Below are 24,479 nucleotides of genomic sequence, written 5' to 3'. Positions count from 1 at the left end.
GAAAACTCGGACAAAAGTTGTTACGCTTCCCACAGGAGATTCGACTCGAACCTGCACGGCACGGTGCGGGACAAGGCATGGATTTGGCATCGCGTTTATCCAATCATCCGTTTCAGCAGTACATCATTCATCACCACTAGTGCGATTAACCAAAGGGGTGGAAATGCAATGGAAAATAATTGAAATTGAAAGGAAAAGAAAGATGTTGAGTCTCTGACACTAAGTGCTTCTCTCATTTTCTTGGAAGGTAATGGGTTCATTCTAAAGGTATATTCACAAATAATGATCGTGAATCCATCACAGATATTTCTGCAAAACTGGAATTTTGCAATCTTTTCTGCAAAGCCAAGAAAATTACCATTTAAGGTATTACAGGAGAAAATTTTCCTTTCAAACAAGACTTTACCAGGCTGTCCCAGAAGTCCTGCACCATACAAGGGCGAAAATGAAACTCAGAATATCAGAAACAAAGACAGACTTTATTCAGCAAAGTACAGGCCTCCATGTTCAATTACCTTCACCCATCTCTGCGACAACAGTTCAATCTGATGGCGATACCAGGTGGCAGGTTTAGAATTGAAAAACTCACGACAGGCAGAATTTACCTCATCATATGAACTGAACTGCCGACCACACAGGAAATGTGAGAGAGAGCGAAACAAACCGTAATCCGATGGTGCAACATTCGAACTATAGGCGGGATGAGGTAACAACTCAAATCCGTCAAGCTCAGTCGTGTGTTGGTCACTCTTCGAGACCGGTGACTGGGAGCATTGTCATTTAGCAGCAGTAACCTCTTCCTCCTCGTTAATGCCGGGTATTTCCCGTTCAGTATGGCATACACTCGGCGTAATTGTTCAGAATACAGTTCACCTGTTACAGCATGACCTTCTGGAACAAACTCATAATGGACAATCCCGTCAATTTTCCACCACACACTCAGCATGAGCTTTTGCCCAAATCTGTCCTGTTTCACGTGGGCGATGGCCTCCTGTCTTCTTTTCACCCACCCACTGTTTACGTGTATCAGGGTTTTCAGAAACACCCACTTCTCATCTCCTGTCACAATTCTCCTCCAAAAACGAAGATCATGCTAGTTTTGTAGCAATGTCTGGCAAATTGCAACTCTGCGCTGGGCCTGCACCTCTGTCAGATCTTGTGGACTTTGTCGGGGCTGTTTATTGGTGTAATCCATGTCATGCATACGACGGTTACTGTCGATTTGGATGCCCCAACCAGTCTTGCTAAGACACGTGTGTTGGACTGTGGTGTAGCATTCACAGCATCCTGCAGAGACTCGTTAATGTCCATCGGAGGTCACCCCTTGTGGGCATTGTCCGTGAGGCGTAGATCACCTGAAGCGAATCTTTTAAACCAACGGGAAGCTGTCGATCGATTCACTACTTCTTCGTTCTCCAACACGACAAATTTCCTCCGCTGCCACTTTTGCTGTTAGTCCTTTTTTCCATAAAAAACGTAGCACTGCACGAAGTGCAATTTGGTCCTCACTCATCGTGCCCTCTTTAACTTCACGGGAACACTCGCTACACATGCTGTGCGTGCCTTCACTTGATCCCATGAACCTGTCCTCTATGCCTGCCAACAGCCTTTCACCGGTGGCGCCACCTACCCTCGCAAACATCCCCTCTTGGAGCTCAGTGAGCTAATGGTGCAGGACTTCTGGGACAGCCTGGTATATATGTTAATAAAATTAAGCCTTGTTTCCATATTAAAAACACTAAAGTTGCTGACCAAGACAGTTTAATAAGATTTGAAAGCATTTTACATGCAATATTTCTACCCTCTATCAGGTCTCCCTCAGACGAAGAACCAAACTAAAAAGTTAGCAACTTTAATGATATTATATACGTACATACATACACACACAAACACATATATAAGGAGGTTGTTAATCTTTTAATGGTTTGATAGAAAAATTCTTCATTCTGAAACACATGTAGAAAGAAGAACTGGAATCCAATTTCGTTAACAATGTGAATAAACATACAAAAGAGAAACCAAGCTATTTTTTTTACTTTAAGCAATGTTTCACTAGTACAGCATTCACCAAATGTTTCACGACAATGACATTTTATGCTAGATAATCCAACTTGCACAATACACAAGATGGTGGGTTGCATGTAGAGCAGTGTTGAATCCAGCCACTTTCCTCGGGGGAGGACATCAAACTTCACAGGTGGGGAGGATGTCTTCCTCATCATCATCCTTGCCAGTTTCCTGCCTCTGGCTGGGTCAAACCTCTCCATTTTCTTCTGGTCTTCCACCACTCCTCTCTTTCCATGGTGTTCGTATCTTATCCTCTTCTTCTAACACTCTCTGCTATCTGCTCCTTTCACCGACATCTTGGTCTCCCCTTTGGCCTTACTCTCACTCCTTGTGCACTGTAAGCTCTTACTGGCAGTCTTTCTGCATACATCCTCTTCATGTATCCGAACCACCCCAGCTGTGCCTGATCTATCCTGTCCTGGAGCTTCACCACCCCAACTGTCTGTTGGATCTCCTCATTCCTTATTCTATCCTTTCTAGTCTTCCCCAATATACATACTCCTTAAAAAATTCATCTCCACTGCCTGCATCTTTCTTTTGTCTCTCTCTGTCATTGTCCAAATCTCTGCTCCATACATAATTATCGGCACATAGTATGTGTTATATATTACCTTCTTGCATTTCTTAGGTACATCCCTGTTCCATATTAATCTTTGGACGCTTTGATAGAGTCCACCACCCATTTGTCCTCTTGTGTTTATCATCAAATATAATACCAAGAAACAATACTAATATTTTAAAATTGTCCCTTATATCTGATATCTGATTCAATTAAATTAAATGTAATTAGGTATAATTAACTATCATTTTAAGAATGAGATTATGAGAATCAATAATATAATATTATTGCATGCAATAATTTACATTTACAGCAAACTAAGGCATCTAGGCTATATACAGCATATCTGTGGATGACATCATCGATGAAACTTTCTGTGGCTTCCTCTTCACCCTCAGTTGACACCTTCACACAATCTTGAAGCGTATCCTGATCAATCACATTTCTTAATTTAGCAGTTAACAAAATGAATGATAATTTAAAACTATTCATTATTTTTACTTTTAATTATAAAGAGGACTGAATTATTGCTTATTACAATTATAAAAAAAGTGAAAAAGTACATTCTACATTAAATAAAACTGAATGAAACAAAGCCCAAAGCAAATATGGTTGTAAACTTTCTTAGCTATTGTCCGAATGATATGCCAGTTTGCTGAAATTTTTGGGATGGACCTTTTAATTTCTGGGGAGGATTACCCCCCTCCCCGATCCACCACCTGATTTCATCAATGATATAGAGCTATCCTCAATTTCTGGATTGTCACATGCATAATAGGTATGTGTGATATACATGGAAGGAATAAAAAAGTATGTATTTAATAATATCAGAAATGACAAAATACTTTATGAAAGAAATAGTGTTTGTTCCCCAAGTTAAAGAAAATAGATTTAATTGCACAAAAGAAAAAAGAAGAGAGGAAATGAGAGGAGAGGAAATGAGAGGAGAGGAAAAGAGAAGGGTGAAGAGGAGAGGATAACAGTGAATCAGGAGTTGGAAAGAGAAAAGGATTGAATGATTGATTGAATTAAAAGTTTTGGGTGTGTCGGCCATTTTGCACCCTTCTATGTATACGGGGAAATATCCCATTATCTAAAATTCTGACTAAAAAAAGTTAAAACAAGGGTATAAAAAGCCCCTTGGAAAAAAATAAAAGTGCAAGGTTGTAAAAAGACCTGCACAAGACAAACACAACACAGTAAAAAGTCAGAATGTACTAAAAGCTTCCTCACAGATGGTGGAAAAGACCAGCTCTTTGCAAAAATCTAAAAACATTTGTTAAAACACTGTCATCATCGCCAAACAGGGATGACAAACAGCTGGGAAGATTAAAAGTCTGCCTGAGGAAATCCGAATACTTAAAATAACATAACACATCAGCAGATGAGCAGAAACCAGCAGGGGTATGAGATAGGAGGAGAGAAGAGAAATACAACCTGCGAGTTGCAGGTTCAAACCCTTATGAGGGCATAAACTTTTTGGAAATTTTAGTCTTATCCCATAGCGTATGATCATCAATTACTGACACTAGGCAATATTTTCTGGAACCTCTTCATTGTTCAGCTCTTCCCTTTTCCTCTTCTCTTGTCGCAACTCTGTTTTTCTCCTCTCCTCTGCTATCTCATATCCCCTGCTGATCTCACCTTTTGTATTCATTCCACTCTTCTTCACTCCTCTTATCTCCTTCCCTCTTCACTTTTCCTTTCTTCTTTTCTTTGGTGTAGACTAGGGATGGATGATATCAGAAATTTGATATAGCAATATATCATGAAGAAAATATAATCACAGATGATACAATATTTTTTCCGCATCGTGATATCGGCGATATATCATCTCCATGACATATATTGCCAACTATCGTGATTATATATTACTGACACAATATATATCGCTAAAATATAGTGATGATATATTGCCAAAATATCATGACGATATGTACAATATATTACCGACATGATATATATATTGCCAAAATATCATGACAATATATCATCCAGTTGATATTGCCTGGATGATATATTTTCAATATCGTAATATATCATCTGGACGGTATGTATTGCCCAACACTAGTGTAGACTCTTCAGCGATGAAATAATAGAAAACTGATCATCTTTAAGTACGCAAGGGAACTCAATTTCTTTCATAAAGTATTTTGTCATTTGTGATACAATACTGAATTATTTGCATTCTTAAGTACATAATACCTTTTTTTATTCTTTGTATCTATATATTATCACATACAGGGCATACACAAAAGAATGGTGCAGTTACAAAAGTTAACAAATTTATTTCTCACCTTGCAAGGGTGCAAGAAACACCGTCAACTGTCCAAGTTTCTCATATGCTACCAAGAGTTCGATTGTCAGGATTACTGAGAGGCTCCAGGGTCAGTTTCCAAGATGGCATCACAGCAGGAGAAGGCTTTGTGTGTGCTCCGTTTTGAGGTGCCCACATCTGTGATTAGTGTAGCATGAGTTTAGTGCACGGTTTAAAAAAGACGCACCACACGAGAATAACATTACCAGGTGGTAGGTACAGTTTGTGGAAACTGGATGCTTGTGTAAAGGCAAGAGTCCTGGCTGACCTTGTGTGTCTTGTGAGGACATTTAAAGAGTGAGTGAGGCATTTCAGTGAAGACCCTTCAAGTCAGCGGCTAGAGGGACTTCAAGTAGGGTGTCCCGACTGAATACCAATTATGACGATTACATTCTACAACTGGATGGAGCTCCCCCCCCCTCAATTTTCACATGAAGGTACAAGTGTTTCACAATGGTGTTCTTCCACAGTGCTAGATCAGACATGCAGCAGAAACCTTCTCCCCCACCACCCCCTTCGCTGGATCTTATGCCATGTGATTTCATTCTTTGGGGGCTTGTTTAAGGTAGTGTTTATGTCAGGGACCTGTAACGTAACCCAACTTGTAACGCTGTCAAGTTATGAACGGAACTATCGATATGCGTTACAATGGCATTGACGTTCCACACAGTACCGGACAGATTGGACCTACCTACAACCTGGGTAAATTAGGCGTACCGTTACTCAACGACCCATTCCGGATGGAATGGATACGATCGTACCCGTACATACTGTACCTGAACAGTGGCTACCGGGTACGAAATGGAACCACAACTTGGTAACCGGTACTGAAGCACAATGACCAGCGCTTGTTATTAAAATACCGGTACATGGATAGAAATGGATGAAGCGGGTAACATTTGTAACAGGAACTTACAGTACGTATCATAACAGTTTACTGTCAATCAAAATTCCACAGCAGCAAATGGAATACCGATAAATATACACTTCTTTGTTTAAAACTTATTATAATAACTTTAGAAAAAAGTAATTCGTGATCTTTCTGGATATTATTTATCCGAAAATTATGTATAAATGCTATCTAGTTTATCTTTCATTAATTTGTTAATAATGGTATCAGCTATGCAAAAATTTTGAAGACCGTCACTCTGGCAAACTATTAACAATAGAAACAATTAGTTTCAACAAGCTCATGTATAATATACTAATTACAACGACCTGCGCAGAAGGTCGATATTCGTCATTCAGGCAACCTGTTACTAGGAGGCATGTGCAGTAGGCCCCATTACTTTTAAAATAGGTAGAGAAGTGAAATTGAGTTTGAAGGTAGATTATGCTAATTAGAGCACGATAAATCAACATGATTGTGGAAAACAAGAAGTTGATGGCCGCCATATTGAAAAATGTTACTTCTTAAGATAGAGAAGTGAAACTCGGTTCAACGGTAGCTTATGTGAATTAGAGCATGGCAAATCAACGTGATTCCGGAAAACCGGAAGTTGGTGGACGCCATATTGAAAAATGTTATTTTCTAAGACAGAGAAGTGAAATTAGGCTTGAAGGTACCTTATGGGAATTAGAGCATGGCAAATCAACGTGATTCCGGAAAACCGGAAGTTGGTGGATGCCATATTGAAAAATGTTACTTCTTAAGATAGAGAAGTGAAATTCGGCTTGAAGGTAGCTTATGGGAATTATAGCATGGCAAATCAACGTGATTCCGGAAAACCGGAAGTTGATGGACGCCATATTGAAAAATGTTACTTCTTAAGATAGAGAAGTGAAATTTGCCTTGAAGGTAGCTTATGGGAATTAGAGCATGGCAAATTGACGTGATTCCGGAAAACCGGAAGTTGGTGGACGCCATATTGAAAAATGTTATTTTCTAAGACAGAGAAGTGAAATTCGGCTTGAAGGTAGCTTATGGGAATTAGAGCATGGCAAATCAACATGATTGTGGAAAACTGGAAGTTGATGGACGCCATATTGAAAAATGTTACTTCTTAAGATAGAGGAGTGAAACTCGGTTCAACGATAGCTTATACTAATTAAAGCATGGCAAATAAACATGATTGTGGAAAACCGGAAGTTGATGGACGCCATATTGAAAAATGTTACTTCTTAAGATAGAGAAGTGAAATTCGGCTTGAAGGTAGCTTATGGGAATTAGAGCATGGCAAATCGACGTGATTCCGGAAAACCGGAAGTTGGTGGACGCCATATTGAAAAATGTTACTTCTTAACCCTCGGATGCATGTGTGGGGTCATTTTGACCCCACTGTCTGTTTATTTCCTGGTATTATAATAAAATCTAAATAAATAATTCTGATTTTCTGTGACATCTTACCATGCTACTTCAGCTATATGAACATGTATAAATAAATTTCTTACAATTTATTTTAAATTATATTTTTAACGTTTTTTTAACAATACCCCTCCTTTCCATGTGTGGGGTCATTTTGACCCCAGCCTGAAAACATTAGGAAAACATTCATAAAGGGAAATTGATCCTACATGTTATGATCAGTAATGGCCAAACTAAACTAAATCATCTCAAGGTCAACCACCCACCCTGCCATGACTCACTGCAAAGTGCGCATGCGCAGATGTATTTGGCGCGGATCGAGACCAACTGAGAGAAGTTGGGATGTTCCTGTTCGTGAGCTATTTCTCAACAAATTCTCCAACCCGAAGTACAAAGCAACCTTTGGAGTAAATCGTTTCGAAGACATCAGAAGACTACTCTGATCTGATGACAAACATACTGTCGCTGCACGTCTGGAGACTGATCACATGGCTGCATTTCGATATATCTGGACACTTTTTATCAAAAACTGTCGCAGAATCATGGTACCCGGCGCCTTTCTTACGATTGATGAACAGTTAGTGCCTTTCCGTGGGAGATGCAAGTTCGTGCGATACATGCCAAGTAAACCGGCCAAATACAGCATCAAGATCTTCTGGTTGTGCGATGCTCATAACTTTTACGCCAAAGACAGTCTAATCTACTTGGTACGATAGCCAGGAGAGATAGTTCAAAAGAACCTCGTCAGCAACGTCGTGAAGAAACTGTGCTACATACTGCGGAACTCTGGAAGAAATATCACAACTGACCAATTCTTCACAATTCATGACTTGGCTATCGATCTCCTGTTACAAAATGTAACCATTGTTGGACAGTAAAGAAGAACAAATTGAAATCCCACCTGCACTTACCAATATCAAGACAAGACAGCCTTGCACCTCACAATTCGCCTTCCATGAAAATGAGACCCTGGTAAGCTACGTGACGAAGAAAAACAAGAATGTCATTCTACTCAGCGCCATGCATCATGACATACACATTGATGATGATGATTCTAAGAAGAAACCAGAAATCATAAAGTTTTACAACCAAACAAAGAGTAGAGAGGACGCCATAGACAAACTGGTTCAAACATACACCTGCAGAAGACAGACACGTCGATGGCCAATGGCCCTCTTCTATAATGTAATCAATGTAGGCGTTCTCAATGCATACACATGCTACTTGTCACAGCATTCTGATTACAATTTAGGCGTCAGTCTCAGACGCCGTATGTTTCTTATCGAGTTGGCGAATGAGTTGATTCTTCCTCACATGCGGGGGAGGTGCCAAAACGTGAACCTGAAGAAACCAGTAACCGAGGCAATGAAACTTTGCGGCGTAGTGAGGCAGGCACAGAGACTGGAGGATAGATCTTCAAAGAAAAGAGTAACATGCCAGGTCTGCACAAGACAAGAGGACAGGAAGACGACGGAACGTTGCAGAAGATGTGGGAAACCTGTGTGCAAGGTCCACAGCAGTGTGATTGTGGTGTGTTCAGAATGCGAGTGAGGTGTATTGAATTGCCATGAGAGGCCGGCACATACTTCTTTTTATTCCTTATATATTTTTATTTTTTATTTTTTTTAAATTTATTTGTTCTAGATAAAATAATATTAAGTACTGTATTGTGTTATCTCTAAAATACTGTTTCTCAGGTCAACTGAAGTTCTGATAATTGCGATCGAAGTGTAACTACCATTAATATGTAGAACAGTGAATTGTCAATACATTGTTATTATTTGGGGGGAGGGGCTTAAATAATAATAAAAGGGTAATTGTTTCCTATGTTATATTCAGATAAATTATTCATCAATAAACCATATTAGCTGAACTATTTACTCTGTCGTACTTATTTCAATGCATAATTGCATTGGGGTCAAATTGACCCCACATATGTAAAGTTGTAAAAAAAAAGTGACATGCATCCGAGGGTTAAGATAGAGCAGTGAAATTCGGCTTGAAGGTAGCTTATGGGAATTAGAGCATGGCAAATCAACATGATTGTGGAAAATCTGGAAGTTGATGGATGCCATATTGAAAAATGTTACTTCTTAAGATAGAGAAGTGAAATTTGGCTTGAAGGTAGCTTATGGGAATTAGAGCATGGCAAATTGACGTGATTCCGGAAAACCGGAAGTTGGTGGATGCCATATTGAAAAATGTTATTTTCTAAGACAGAGAAGTGAAATTCGGCTTGAAGGTAGTTTATGGGAATTAGAGCATGGCAAATCAACATGATTGTGGAAAACCGAAAGTTGATGGACGCCATATTGAAATACGTTAATTCTTAAGATAGAGGAGTGAAACTCGGCTTGATGGTATCTTATGGGAATTAGAGCATGGCAAATAAACATGATTCTGGAGAACCGGAAGTTGATGGTCGCCATATTGAAAGACGTCAATTCTTAAGATACAGCAGTGAAATTCGGTTTGATGGTAGCTTATGGGAATTAGAGCAAGGGAATCAACATGATTCTGGAAAACCTGAGGTTGATGGATGTCATATTTAAAAATGTTATTCGTTCAGATAGAGGACTGAAATTCGGTTTTATGATATTATGGATATTACTGCATTGGAAATCAACATGATGAAGGAAAACCGGACGTTAATGGAAAAAATTTACTTTAATATTCCTCTTTCCTTTGGTGGTTGCTTATGTTAATTAGAACATGGTCAATTTATATGATATTATAAAATCGAAAGTCGATGGACGGCATAATGAAAAATGCATTTTATTAAGATGAAGAAGTGAAATTCGGTTAGATTATTGCGCTTGCTAATTCGAACATGGACAATGCATATGCTGTCTGTAAAACTGGAAGTTGATAGATGCCATGTTGAAAAAGAAATACATTTGAGTGTCGATTTAGTTTTTATTTATTAAAAATTAAATATGAATTCCATCAAACTCAGGTTTTCCAGAATCATGTTCATTTGTCATGCTCTAATTCCCATAAGCTACCATCAAACCAAATTTCACTCCTCTGTCTTAAGAAGTAACGTTTTTCAATATGGCATCCACCAAATTCCGGTTATCCACAATGATGTTGATTTGCCATGCTGTAATTTCCATAATCTACCATCAAACCGAATTTCACTCCTCTGTCTTAAGAAATAACATTTTTCAATATGGCATCCACCAACTTCCGGTTTTCCACAATCATGTTTATTTGCCATGCACTAATTACCATAAGTTACCATTAAACCGAATTTCACTCGTATATCTTAAGAAATAGCATTTTTCAATATGGCGTCCATCAACTTCCGGTTTTCCACAATCATGTTGATTTAACATGCACTAATTAGCAAGATCTACCACCAAATCGAATTTCACTTCCCTATCTTAAGAAGTAACGTCTTTCAATATGGCATCCATGAACTTCCGGTTTTCCACAATCATGTTGATTTGCCATACACGAATTAGCATATGCTACCGTCAAACCGAATTTCACATCTCTTTCTTTAAAAGTAACATTTTTCAATATGGCGTCCATCAACTTCCGGTTTTCCAGAATCATGTTGATTTGTTATGGTCTAATTCCCATAAGCTACCACCAAATCGAATTTCACTTCTCTATCTTAAGGAGTAAAGTTTTTCAATATGGGATCCATGAACTTCCAGTTTTCCACAATCATGTCAATTTGCCATGCTCTAATTCCCATAAGGTACCTTCAAGCCGAATTTCACTTCTCTATCTTAAGAAGTAACATTTTTCAATATGGCGTCCATCAACTTCCGGTTTTCCACAATCATGTTGATTTAACATGCACTAATTAGCAAGATCTACCACCAAACCGATTTTCACTTCTCTATCATAAGAAGTAACATTTTTCAATATGGCGTCCACCAACATCCGGTTTTCCACAATCATGTTGATTTGCCATACACGAATTAGCATATGCTACCACCAAATCGAATTTCACTTCTCTATCTTAAGAAGTAACGTTTTTCAATATGGCGTCCATCAACGTCCGGTTTTCCACAATCATGTTGATTTAACATGCACTAATTAGCAAGATCTACCACCAAATCGAATTTCACTTCTCTATCTTGAGAAGTAACGTTTTTCAATATGGCGTCCATGAACTTCCAGTTTTCCACAATCATGTCAATTTGCCATGCTCTAATTCACATAAGCTACCGTCAAACCGAATTTCACTTCTCTATCTTAAGAAGTAACATTTTTCAATATGGCGTCCATCAACTTCCGGTTTTCCGCAATCATGTTGATTTAACATGCACTAATTAGCAAGATCTACCACCAAACCGAATTTCACTTCTCTATCTTATGAAGTGACATTTTTCAATATGGCGTCTAATTTCCAGTTTTACAAAAATCATATTGATTGGCAATGCCAGGTCAACCCGAATTTAAGATCTGTAACTTAGATGGTAACATTTCTCAATATGGCGTACATTAACTTTCCCTTTTTTCCACATGTAATATTCTAATTACATAAACTATCATCATGTCGAACTTTCAATATCTTGCTTGAAAAGATTTTTTTTAATATGTTCAGCTTGCACCCTAATATTACGTGCATTGGTTATATAAAAGTAACATTATTAATAACAAATCTCACGATTCCATATTTATTTATATATATACAATTTATATTTTATTGCCTACAACCTCAATTAATATTAGTTCTTAAAGTTTTAATATGAAGAGTTACGTGACATATATTTTCTGATCCATTCAATACCCATTTGATTTGTTGAAAATAGGTTTTGTTATCCGATCCTAAAGTTTCAGATATACCCATCATGAATTTGTACCGGTTTGATTCTAAGGAGAGGTATGTACCGTAACGGAACCGGCATTCAGATAAGGAACAAGTTCCATGCTTTCTGGTACGGGTATTTTAACGTTCCACTCTGTGTACTCAAAGCTGTCGTCCCCGAAGCACTCTCAGGGAACGAACGGAACGGTATAGCAGAAGCGTTACTGTTCGCCTTACCAAGAGGTTCTGGTATTTTCCTTGGAACGGTCCACAGCCCTTGGGCCAGTACGCGGTACCCGGTACGGAAATAACGCGGAACGGTGACAAATACCAATGAATTGCGTTACGTTACAGGTCCCTGGTTTATGTGTTACCATTGCCCATGTCCATCCATGAACTTCGTGATAGGATGATGCATGCACTGCAGGCCATTACAGCAGACATGCTACACCGAGTCTGGAATGAGTGCTAAGTGCTTGTCTCATTTTCTTGGAAGGTAATGGGTTCATTCTGAAGGTATATTCCCAAATAATGATCATGCACCCAGGGTGCACACATTGAAGGATTGTAATTAAGCTTGGACAGTTTACGGTGCTGACGGTGTATGTTGTGCCCATGTAATGTGAGAAATAACTTCTATTAACATTTGAAAGAGCACCATTCTATTGTGTATGCCACGATTGGTAAAAAAACTAAAGTACAAATTTAGGTGTATGTCTATGCTCTTAGTCACAACTTCCAACAAATATCATTAACCGCTTGCCTTATTATCCCGGGTAAACTCAGACAGGCTCTAGGTGCACTTTTTATATTATCCCGAGTATAATCGGACCAAACTACTTTTTGTCGTCCATTTTTTTTAATCCTGAACAAACTTATGAGAGGCTTTCTGCCGCAAATTACAGTAAATGTCTACTTGGCCATTTGGCAGCAGCATTTTACTCAGCTTGATGCTTGGAATGTGTAGCAGAGTGAGAGATGCCAAAGGCAAGAAGATTGGCAGAGGCACGTTACAACTGCCCAGATTGCAATGCTCCCTTATGTGTAGCTTCATGCTTCAGAGTTCACCACACTGTGCCTATCTAATATCTAATAATTTCAGAATCAGAACTGCAATTTGTAAGATTTTTAAAAATATAAGTACAACATTCAAAGGTCATGTTTACATTTATATGATATATATATCCTTTATTAGTCCGAGTATACTCGGGATAATAAAATTTGTTCATTATTTAGACATCCATATGTATACATAATGTTTATAAGAGAGTGAACTGAATTGTTTCAACTTTCACTTCATATGTACAATATTTAGAGGCAGTATATTATAAACTTTCTATAAAATAAGTTTCTTACATTATGTTCATGAAAATGAACATTTTTCATGCATGTGTATGTAGCCCGGGTTAACAAGGGATAATAAAATGTAAGTTTTATATGTATAGATATTTTATCATTTTAGCTACATTTCAGGTGAAATATGTATTCTTAGTAACAAGCATACAATTTAGAACAAAGAAACTGGATTTAAAAAATTTCAAAATTTGGGACGGAATTTTGGAAATTAATTTACACGGCAAGCGGTTAAAAATTAAATATTGTGTCCTCAATGTAAAATGTACCAGTAAGAATGAATCATATTTTCTTTCAGGGCAAGGTTTATAGTGACATGGAAGTTTTCAGATCTAGTGTTCATCAGCCATGTGTGACATGCCTCTGTGTGCAAGGGAATATCAAATGTGAAGACACTTGTGATCACAGTGGAGAAGAATAAGCAACAAAGAAAATTCCTACAATGATAGTATTCATAAAAAACTTGTGCTGGAACATGAGTTTAAAAGTTTTATAATCTTAAGCTTTATATATAATAAATACATTCAATGCTTTTTTAAGCAATGTTCAAGTTAAAGTTAATATTAAAAATATTTGTCAGCAGTGATTTAGGAAAAAGAATCAATATTTTTGTATTAATAAAACCATTTATTTCTTGAGTGGCTGAAATTCTTTACTCTATATCTCTTATTAATATTAATTTGATGAACAATTAGCAAATATTTAAATGCATATGATAATAGAAATACATATTTGTTTAGAGATGGCTCTTACAATGTGTTGCCTTGTTTATATTATTCTGTCTATTATACTGATGAAGATAATTAATGATAAAGCTACAGATATTGAAATGTGATTTTTTTTTAATAATACAGTGAAACCTCGATTTTACATTTTTCAGCGGATCAAGCTGAAAAACCTTAAATTGTGCAAGAATGCAATATCAACAAAAATTTTATAACAATCTGCTATGTTGAGACCAAGAGACCGTTCATATTTACTATGTGTGAATTACTCACAAGATTAACAATATAAATTACAATTTTACTTACGTTTTTTTTCCGAGTATGATACATTTTCTTCGCATATAGCACCAAAACCTGAAGAAGAGAGAAGTTATCTCTCGAAACATCGTAATTGAGGAAAACGTATCATACTCGCAAAATTAAGTAAGTAAAATTGTAATTTATATTGAGACCAAGAAGATTGAATGTATAATGCAGGAAAATGTATTTTTTTTATTGTGTTCATTATTGATGACTAGTGTAAAATCGCTCCTGTGTGTAAACAGACTATGTATCTGTTGAACCATATCATCTATAAATACCAGAGAAATTTCATGAAAGGTTGGAAGAAGAGAAACAACTGATTAGTTCTGATATGCAGTTTATGCATTTTGAAAATTAAATTCAGCATTCTGTCTACAATTTAATTTTAATGGCATTCATACAATTCATGGCAATAGCATATATTCCATGTTCTACAGTGGAATTATGAAGCATGCATGATCATTATATTTCACAAATAAATATACGGATAAAATTCACATGGTTCGCTCCTTTCTATACATAAAGCTTTTGTGTACATTTAAATGACCCCATGTCAACACAGTTGATGATAATAAATACTACATTTACTCCTGTTACATTTTCTTGTATGCATTTTACAATTTTATACGTTTGTACATTAGTGATTATGAAAGTTTCTAAAGATTTTACACATTAATTATTGTCTAAAGCTTATTGTCAATATCTCATATTCATATGCACAACAAAAAAGCTCTAAACTTGACTTTCCTTTTAACATATGTGTAAGTCTTAAAGCTACTACTTCGATGCTATCAAAATAAACGTTACTTCTTAACTTCTGTCTCCTTGGCTAATTTCTTGATGAAATTTTCAATGACATCCCCATCTACAAGGCCAATGAACTTATCCACAATAGACCCATTTTTCATTGCTATCACAGCTGGCACCGCCTTCACTTCAAAAATGTGGGCTAACTCCGCACTCTTCTCCACATCAACAATGGCCAGGTGCACATTCTCCATCGGCCCCACCAGCTCTTCAAGCTTCGGTGTTAAGATTTTACACGGTTCGCACCATTCTGCATGGAAGTTCACTATCACAGGAACGTCACTGTTTAACACTTTCTTGGTAAACACATCTTGGTCGCTCACGGTGAAGGACTTCTGCACGGAGCACGAGGAGGAGAAGCTGCATGGACTAGAGATGGGTGTTAAGCTTTGGATGGCTGCTAAGTGGTAGCAGTTCCTCCACCGAAGTGTGGGAGCACGCTGAATAAATTTCCTCAACATTTGGAATGAACTCCACAGCTGCAGAATTAGAGTAGCCACTTCTTGATGGGCTGTGCCTGTCGTGGTTCCATCAAGTGGGTGAGCAAGTATAACACAAAACCCACAACAGCGGACAAGCCTACCAGGATGATGAGGACAATTCTTGAAATGAAAAACTTGTCATAGATCTGAAAAGAAGTGGATAGAATATAATTTAGTTGGTTTTTTTTAAAATCAAGAACAACATAGATTCATTAAATTAGGCACACACAGAAGATGTACTACGTAGAATTTTCAGTGAAAAATGCAGGCTCAAGCAGGACTCAAACCTGGGTCTCTGGCATATCATACCATTGCTCTACCACTGAGCTACCAAGCAAGCCTGGTCTTGCCTGGTTCTTCCCTGTTGCTATTTTACCTGCATGGAATTGTTTTTGCTATGCTACTACAATGGGATCTGTTGCCTATTGAAACACTGTAGACGTGTTCCCTTTCCTGGATGTTGCACTATTCGCTGAAAATTCTACAGAGTACATCTCCTGTGTGTGCCTAATTTAATGAATTTACATCTATGCTGGGAGGAACCAGTCAATGTCTACAGTGTTTTAAATGAAACAAATCCCATAGCGGTAGCACTAGCAGAAACAATTCCACACAGGTAAAGCAGCAGCAGCAAAGAGTCAGGCGAAGCCAGGCTGGCTTGGTAGCTCAATGGCACAGTATGCTAGAGACCCAGGTTCGAGTCCTGGTCGAGCCTGCATTTTTCACTGAAAATTCTACATAGAACATGGACAAGCAAGCTCTGTAGCAAGGAATTATGGTTTCAAAACATTTACGATTCATTTTTGTTTGTTTTAGGATCAGTGTACAGATTTATTTGTTGCTGTACCTCACCTATGTGATACATATAAAAAAAATGTCAAACTTCAAACCTTGTGATGTCAATACTGAAAGAGGTAAAAAAAAAACCTTCTGTTACAGAATATGCCTTTAAATTTATCCAAATCTTTGAGCCCACCCGTGTTCTCCAGGAAGGTCAGGAAAACAAATTCAAATCTCATATAAACATGCAAAGTTAAATTGACATTCCATTGTCAACAGCTTCTACCCAAGTAACCAAAAGTGGCTGGCCCAACGAAAGGTTGGCCAAACGTAAGAACATACTGTTGGTCAATGGTAATTTCAGCTATGGTTCCAACATTGAGCCAACATGTGGTTTTTACATTGGGCCAATGTACTGAAAACTAAAGTATAGATAGATTTGTGTTTTGATATATATATATAATTCATTGTGAGCCCAAATATAAACTATACTACAAATTAATATTTGTATAAAATAAAAAAAAATACACAGCACTTTCTCATTCATATGGCATCATTTTTTTCACGTTATCTTCAAGTGGTAGCACAAAAAAGCTTTATAGAGTTTACTTCCTTTTCCACCTTTCATGGAATTTAGTCTGCACATAATATTGTTTAACCACCTTCACAAGAATACCTGCAAAAATGTTCTTGTTGTGTTACAGCTAAACAGACAAGCAATAAGCAATTTCATCTATGGCGGCTGACAAAGGACTGGTGAGTGACTAGAAGAACAGCTTCTACTTTCATTAACAAAATATTATATTTCCAGTATGAGCTGTTCAAAAGAAATGTCACTTATTTTACACTCCAGAATTTACAGCATTCTTGAAAGTTGTCTTAACACGAGAAAGTACTTTTTAAAACTAATTTTGACTCACTTTTCATAGTTGGACAAACGTTGGCCCAACGTAAGACCAACTTCAATTTGCCAACCAACGTAAACCCAACCTTTCTCACATAAAAAAACCAAAAAAAAAAAACCAGTTGGCTCAATGGTTTTGGTTACTTGGGTAATTTAGCCTATTCTGACGCTGCATTTGGAGAGAGCATCTCTTCTCTTATTTTCAAGTGAAAAACTTTTTTTTTTTCTGAAATGGTGAGAATATGTAGTGTTTTTTTCCCCACATTCTCCTACACGTATCACTATAAAAGACTTGCCTGGTGCAGAAAGCATACATGTTATCAGGTGCATTTAAAAAATAAGGGCCGCTTGATTATATCAAAGAAGACAAGAAGCATAGGAACACTGTATTAGTGGTTACAAATACAACATAGTCAAGGAATTTTGGTATCGTTGAATAAGCTCTTTTATACATACTGCATAGAAGTTCAGCCAATTCAACACTGCCATTTTCAACACCTCGGGTTTTTCAAATCATTGACATACAAGTCAATTTTTAATGTGCACAAGTGGTTACTAGGTGCAAGGTCCGGATTATACAGGGAGTGATCAAAAAGTTCTCATTCAAACTTCTCAATCATCTGCAGAGGGTTGAGTAGCATTGTCACAGATGAGAGCAGTTCCCGAGTGTAGCATTCCATATCATCAGTTTCGTATGGCAAGTCTGAATTTTGATATGGTTTCAGATGCGATTGTTCTCCTCCGTTCCATGAAATCCACCAAAAGCACACCTTGTTGGTCCCAGAGCACAGTTGGAATTACTTTTCGGGCAGATGGAGTTTGGTTGAACTTTTTCATCTTTAGTGGGTGCGAAAAGATTGGAAAAAAGATACATTTAAACCCACGATTGGTAAAGAAAGTCTTCATGAATTAAGTAATGATAATGGTATAAGATTGATTACTTTTGCAACCTCAAAGAATTTAATTGTGAAAAGTACCACTTTTAAACATAAAGATATCCATAAATATACCTGGTCTTCAGATGGTAAAACTCATAATCAGATAGATCATATTCTCATTGATACTAGTATACGTTCGTACACATAGAGGTGCTGACTGTTCCAGTGACCATTATTTAGTAATTGCTAAATTAAGAGAAAGACTCTCAGTGATAAATCATAAGCAACAAAATCTAAAAGTTATAAAATTTGATACAGGAAAGTTTGCTGATGAAAGAATTAAGAAAGATTACCAAATTAAACTGTCAAATAGATTTGATGTTTTGCAGGATTTAAATGATGTTGAAAATATAAATGAAACAGACGTAAATAAGAATTGGGAGCACATACGTAATGCAATAGAATCAGCAGCTAAAGAAAGTATAGGATACCATAAACCGAGAAAAAGTAAGCCATGGTTTGATAATGAATGTCATAATCTAATAGATATAAGAAATCAGGCTAGACTTAGGTGGTTAAATAACTCTGATGATATAAATCTAAACAATTATAATAGAATAAAGCGAGAAGTTAACCGCACGTTTAGAAGTAAAAAAAAGAGATTACTTGAAAAGCAAAATTAACGAAATTGAAACAAACAGCAAAAATAAAAATATCAGAGATTTATATAAAGGTGTAAATGAGTTTAGAAAGGGGTGGCAACCTAAAGTAAACTTGATAAAAGATAAAGACGGTGATTTTCTAGCTGACCCAAGCGATATTCTAAATAGATGGAAGAACTACTTTAATGACCTTTTAAATGTTCATGTAGGAGATAAATCAGAAGTAAATGAAGTCCACACAGCAGAACCTTTAGTTCCAGAACCTAACTTGACTGAAGTTAAGGATGCTATTAAAAGGCTAAAGAATAACAAAGCACCTGGCATTGATTTAATACCAGCTGAGTTAATTAAATATGGTGGAAATTCATTAATATGTCAAATTCATAAATTAATTTGTTTAATATGGAATAAAGAAGAAATCCCTCAACAGTGGAAAGACCCCATAATTGTTCCTGTGTTTAAAAAAGGTGATAAAATGAACTGCAATAATTACCGTGGAATTTCTCTATTCTCAACAACATATAAAATATTATCTAACATTCTTTTAACAAGACTAACCCCATATGCTAATGAAATTATAGGTGATTATCAATGTGGATTTAAACGTAACAGATCAACTACAGATCAAATTTTTCACATTAGACAGACACTTGAAAAAAAGTGGGAATGTAATCAAAATGTCCATCAGCTATTCATTGATTTCAAAAATGCATATGATTCGGTCAAAAGAGATAAATTATATAATATATTAGTAGAGTTTGGAATACCTAAGAAGCTTGTTAGTATGATAAAACTATGCACCAGTGAAACAGAAAGTAAAATTCGTGTGGGTATTAATATGTCTGACAAATTTACAATTCATGATGGGTTAAAACAAGGAGATGCATTATCTCCATTGCTCTTTAATTTTGCCTTAGAATATGCTGTTAGGAAGGTAAAAGTAACTAAAGAAGGACTAAAATTAAATGGTGTGACTCAGTTGTTAGCATATGCGAATGATGTAGACTTACTGGGGGATGATGTGAATACAATTAAGAATAATGCTAAAATATTTTTCAAAACTGCTAAAGAGATAGGTTTGGAAGTTAACAAAGAGAAAACTAAATATATGCTTACAGGCCGAAACCAAGTGTTCGGTAATAATCAAAATCTAATTATTGATAACAACTCGTTTGAACCAGTTTCCAAATTCAAATACTTAGGAGTAATATTAACAAATGAAAATTATATTAAAGAGGAAATAAAAAGTAGGCTTAATTCAGGAAATGCATGTTACTTCTCTCTTCATAAACTTTTGTCTTCTCGTTTAATATCTAAGAAACTAAAAGTTAAAATATACAAGACAGTAATTTTGCCTGTAGTATTATATGGATGTGAAACTTGGTCCCTTACATTGAAAGAGGAACATAAATTGAGAGTATTTGAAAATAAGATCCTTAGGAAAATCTTTGGACCTAAAAGGGATGAGGAGACAGGTGAGTGGAGAAGGTTACATAATTTAGAACTACATAATTTGCATTCATGTCCAGATATTATTAGAATAATTAAATCAAGAAGACTTAGGTGGGCAGGCCATGTGGCACGAATGGAAGAGGAAAGAGGAGTTTACAGGATTCTTGTTGGGAAACCTGATGGTAAGAGACCTGTAGGAAGGCCAAGACGAAGATGGAGGGACAACGTTGAGATGGACCTAAGGGAAATCGGTAGGGATGGAAAAGAGTATATAGAACTTGCTGAAGATAGGGAAAGATGGAAGGCCTGTGTTGCTGCAGCCATGAACCTTCGGGTTTAAGAAGGCTAGACACAGACTGTTGTTCTCAACACTCAGGATCGTGTATTTGCAGAGCCATTTTAACATGCTCTAACTCACACGATAACCAACAGCCGACTAGCAAAAATATGATTGATAGGTCGCCAATGAACCAGTTGATGTTATTGCACGGTCGCGATCCAATCACTGTTGCCAGTCATGTTTTATAAATAATTGGTCCTTTCTCTTGAAATGCACCTCGTAGAACACTGGAAAAAGATGTGCTCCTCAGACTTTCATGAACCCAATTAGTCCACTCTACAGATGGTGGTGTCTGTATTTGGTGTTGGCAACATGATTGATTGATTGATTTGGTTAATTTTACATCACTTTCCTGGCACTTTTGGCTAATCGTGAAGATGAGGAGGAGTGATGATATGACGAAAGGACACTCACTAATAACACACATACACACATAACTAGAGAGGCAGAGAAAAACAAAAACGATGCAATTAGAAAATGGTCTAAATTTAAATCACAAAATGCACAAAAAGAGTACGTGTAAAAGAATCAAGAACAGTAGTAAAGGAGGAAAGAAGAAAGTAGATGGAAGAATGGACTAAAGTGCTAGAAGAAGATGTACAGTGAGTTAATTTCGATCTTCAGCCGAGAGATCGGAATAATCATGGCAAGCGGCGCTGGCGGAGATGCCGACATTTGCGGCCTGTAATGCCAGCTTATTTTTATGGACATATGCAGACATTTATATAAATATTGCAAAACAAGCACTAACCTGTGTTATAATTCATTATCTGTAATTCATCCAAGTTCTGCCCTTATATACACAAAAAAAAATACGCTTTAGAAACGATGTTAAGAGCCACAGATAATGAAACATTTTTTTCATAGTTTTGACCAAAGTTTATATCCTTGAAAGAGTTTTGTGTCGATGGGGATCGTTTGGAGGTTTCGAATGTGCAACACTGTATCAAGATTATGCTGCAGACGAAACCGTTAAAAGTCAATGGATTTTGTGAGCTTCCTTGCAATCCGAAATCTCCGAGATCGAGTTTTTTGATCCTTCGCGACTAGATGAAGACAGAGCTGTGAATATAGTGGCAAGCAGATGTAAACCAAGGGCGTGTTAATTTCGTACTGTGCGCAAGTGTGTTATTCTTGGTTACTTGCTGTTACTTCTTTGTGTTATTGCAGTGTGTATGTGTGTTGTGTCAGTGAGATGATTGGAATGCCAGCCGCAAGGTTCACATTATGAGGGGGGGGGGGGGGGTGATAAGTTCTCGGCCCGACCCAGAAGGACTTAAGCTACAGGCATGAAAGTTTCAGGCCATTCAACGTATTCTCCCCGAAGGTCTACACACTTGGCACTGTTGCTCCAACTTCTCTAACCCCTCCGGAAGAGAAAAAAAAGAAGTTTTTCCTGGTCTGCAAAACACTGTTTGGCAGCTGCTATAACCTCATTATCACTTCTAAATTTCTGTCCTTTCAGAATTTTTTTCAGTCTAGGGAAGATATAATAATCAGATGGCACAAGGTCTGGTGAGTAAGGTGGGTGGTCAATGCACTGAAACCCTAGGTCCTTCAGAAAATCCATTGTTCTTCCAGAGCCTTGTGAACGGGACCATTGTCCTGCAGAAACACTCTTCTTCTTAATTTTAGCCGGCGCTTTTCTTTAATAGCATCCTTTAACTTAGCCAGAAGACTGCAGTAATACTCTGATGTTACGTATGGTTTGTCCCTTTGGAAGGTAGTCTGATATTGAGGCAAGCAGACCTGCGGACCTCTGTGCTTTGAATTTCTTTGGCCTTGGAGATCCTGAATGGCGCCACTCGCATGATTACTGTTTGGTCTTAGGATCAAAGTAGTGGAACCAACTTTCATTCTGGGTAACAAGCCGATTCAAAAAATTGTCCTTAAGAGTTTGCAAAATATCGCAAAATCACCTGAGAAGATGCCACACGTTTGCGTTTCTCATCGGCATTCAAACGTTTAAGCACCATTTCGCGGAAAGCTTGTGCATGTCCAACTGATCATGGATTATTGACCAGACACGTTCTTTGGATATGTGCAAGGTCTCGGCTATCGCTTGAAGACAAATTCATCTGTTACTCAAAATCAGGTCATGAACTTCATCTACTTTTTCCAGAGTTGACACTGACACTGGCCTCCCACACCTTTCACCATCTTCTGTGGAAAAATCACCACGCTTCAAGTTTGAGCACAATTTCTTCACAGTGGAGTGTGAAGGGCAATGTGTCTAGCATGCAACCATGGATTTCCTTCGGTGACTTCTGTTACAGAAAGAACAACTTCATGACACCTCACAACTCCTCCTTGGTAAATTCCACATTTGGCTGCACCATGCTTCAAGCAATGGCCTGTAAAGGAAAAACCGTTAGTGATACAATCATCCCAGCTGGCACTTAAACTTCCAAAAGATCAATGGTTCAAATGCAATGCATGATTTCAGGATGACACTTGCGGAAGGGGTTCAGGCCGAGAACTTATCAGCTCCCCCTCCCCTCGTAGAACAAAGAAGTTTTATGTATGACACTTACGTGAAAACAGACTCGTGTCGAGACGTGTGTAGGCAATTTGTACAGAAATTCCCAGGCGTTTCACCTCCACATAGAGATACGGTTAGACATCTTGTCCTTAAATTACGAGAAACTGGATCGTTAAATTGTATACCATCTAAGCAAAAACGATGGATTCTAACCGAAGCAAAACTCGATGAAATTGGTGCAGCATTAGAATGTTCTCCAAACAAACCTCTACACCATGTTTCACAGGAGATAGGCGTGTCAAAATCAGCTGCACATACAGCCACTAAGCTACTAAAATTAAAACCATACAGAGTTTCTATAGTGCAAGAATTACGGCTCCCTGACAACGTAAGTAGAGTAAATTTCTGTAATTGGGTTTTGCAGAATATTGTAGATGGTATTGTTGATCCACAGTTAATATTTTTTTTCGGATGAGGCATGGTTTCACTTGCGTGGTCATGTTTGTTCACAGAACAATAGATACTGGAGCACTGAAAATCCCCGAATAATACACGAAGTTCTGTTACATTATGCAAAAATTGGTGTATGGTGTGCTGTAAGTGCAAAAAGAATAATAAGGCCTATATTTTTTGAAGACGCTATAAGGGAGGTGTTGGATGACAGAATAATTTCTAGAGGTTTATGGCCTTCATGTTTGCCAGATCTTACCGTATGTGACTATTATTTGTGGGGAACCTTAAAAAATAGAGTCTACCCAAATAACCCTCACAGCAACTAAAAGACAATATAAGGACAGAACTTGGAAGAATTATGGAAGAAGAACTTTTGCGTGTGTATCAAAATATCATCAAACGATGCCAGGAATGTGTGAATGTAGGTGGACATCACTTTGAACAACTCTTATAACACACGTTAGTGCTCGTTTTGCAATATTTATATAAATGTCTGCATATGTCCATAAAAATAAGCTGGCATTACAGGCCGCAAATGTCGGCATCTCCGTCAGCACCGCCCGCCACGCTTCTCCCAATCTCTCAGCTGAAGATCGAAATGGACATACGGTAGATGGGAACAAGAAAGTATTGTATGGATTAGTGAGAGAAAAGAGAAGAGAAAGAAGAGACTGCTGTAAGCTAAGGGATGAAAGGGGAAACATTGTAGAAGAGGTTGAAGAAATAAGGAGAATGTGGACAAATCATTTGGAGAAATTGCTGAACCCGAAAAAAGGAAATGAACATGAAGAAGGAAAAACAAAACTGGAAGGAAAAAATTAATCTCGCATGGAAAGAAGTGG

At 37.4% G+C, this 24,479-nt stretch overlaps 2 protein-coding genes across 4 annotated transcripts in view; one reads left to right on the top strand and one right to left on the bottom strand.

Annotated features, from left to right (window-relative positions):
- LOC145979341 (uncharacterized) overlaps nucleotides 1–14,007 on the top strand; it is a 273,539-nt gene extending 259,532 nt beyond the window's left edge. Inside the window, exon 16 of the mRNA XM_083112208.1 lies at nucleotides 13,668–14,007. Coding sequence (XP_082968334.1) covers nucleotides 13,668–13,790 — 123 coding nt within the window. The 3' untranslated portion in view covers nucleotides 13,791–14,007. The remainder of the gene's footprint in view (nucleotides 1–13,667) is intronic.
- A 710-nt stretch (nucleotides 14,008–14,717) lies between these two features.
- LOC145979359 (thioredoxin, mitochondrial) overlaps nucleotides 14,718–24,479 on the bottom strand; it is a 58,731-nt gene continuing 48,969 nt past the window's right edge. For all 3 annotated transcript variants that reach the window (XM_083112230.1, XM_083112226.1, XM_083112232.1), the window contains exon 2: nucleotides 14,718–15,832. In XM_083112230.1, the coding sequence (XP_082968356.1) occupies nucleotides 15,201–15,665 (465 nt within the window). In that variant the 5' untranslated portion in view covers nucleotides 15,666–15,832 and the 3' untranslated portion in view covers nucleotides 14,718–15,200. The remainder of the gene's footprint in view (nucleotides 15,833–24,479) is intronic.

Source organism: Lepisma saccharinum, chromosome 1, assembly GCF_977018435.1.
Source record: "Lepisma saccharinum chromosome 1, izLepSacc3.1, whole genome shotgun sequence".
Lineage (NCBI taxonomy): Eukaryota > Metazoa > Arthropoda > Insecta > Zygentoma > Lepismatidae > Lepisma > Lepisma saccharinum.
This window is presented reverse-complemented; position numbering and strand designations above follow the sequence as displayed.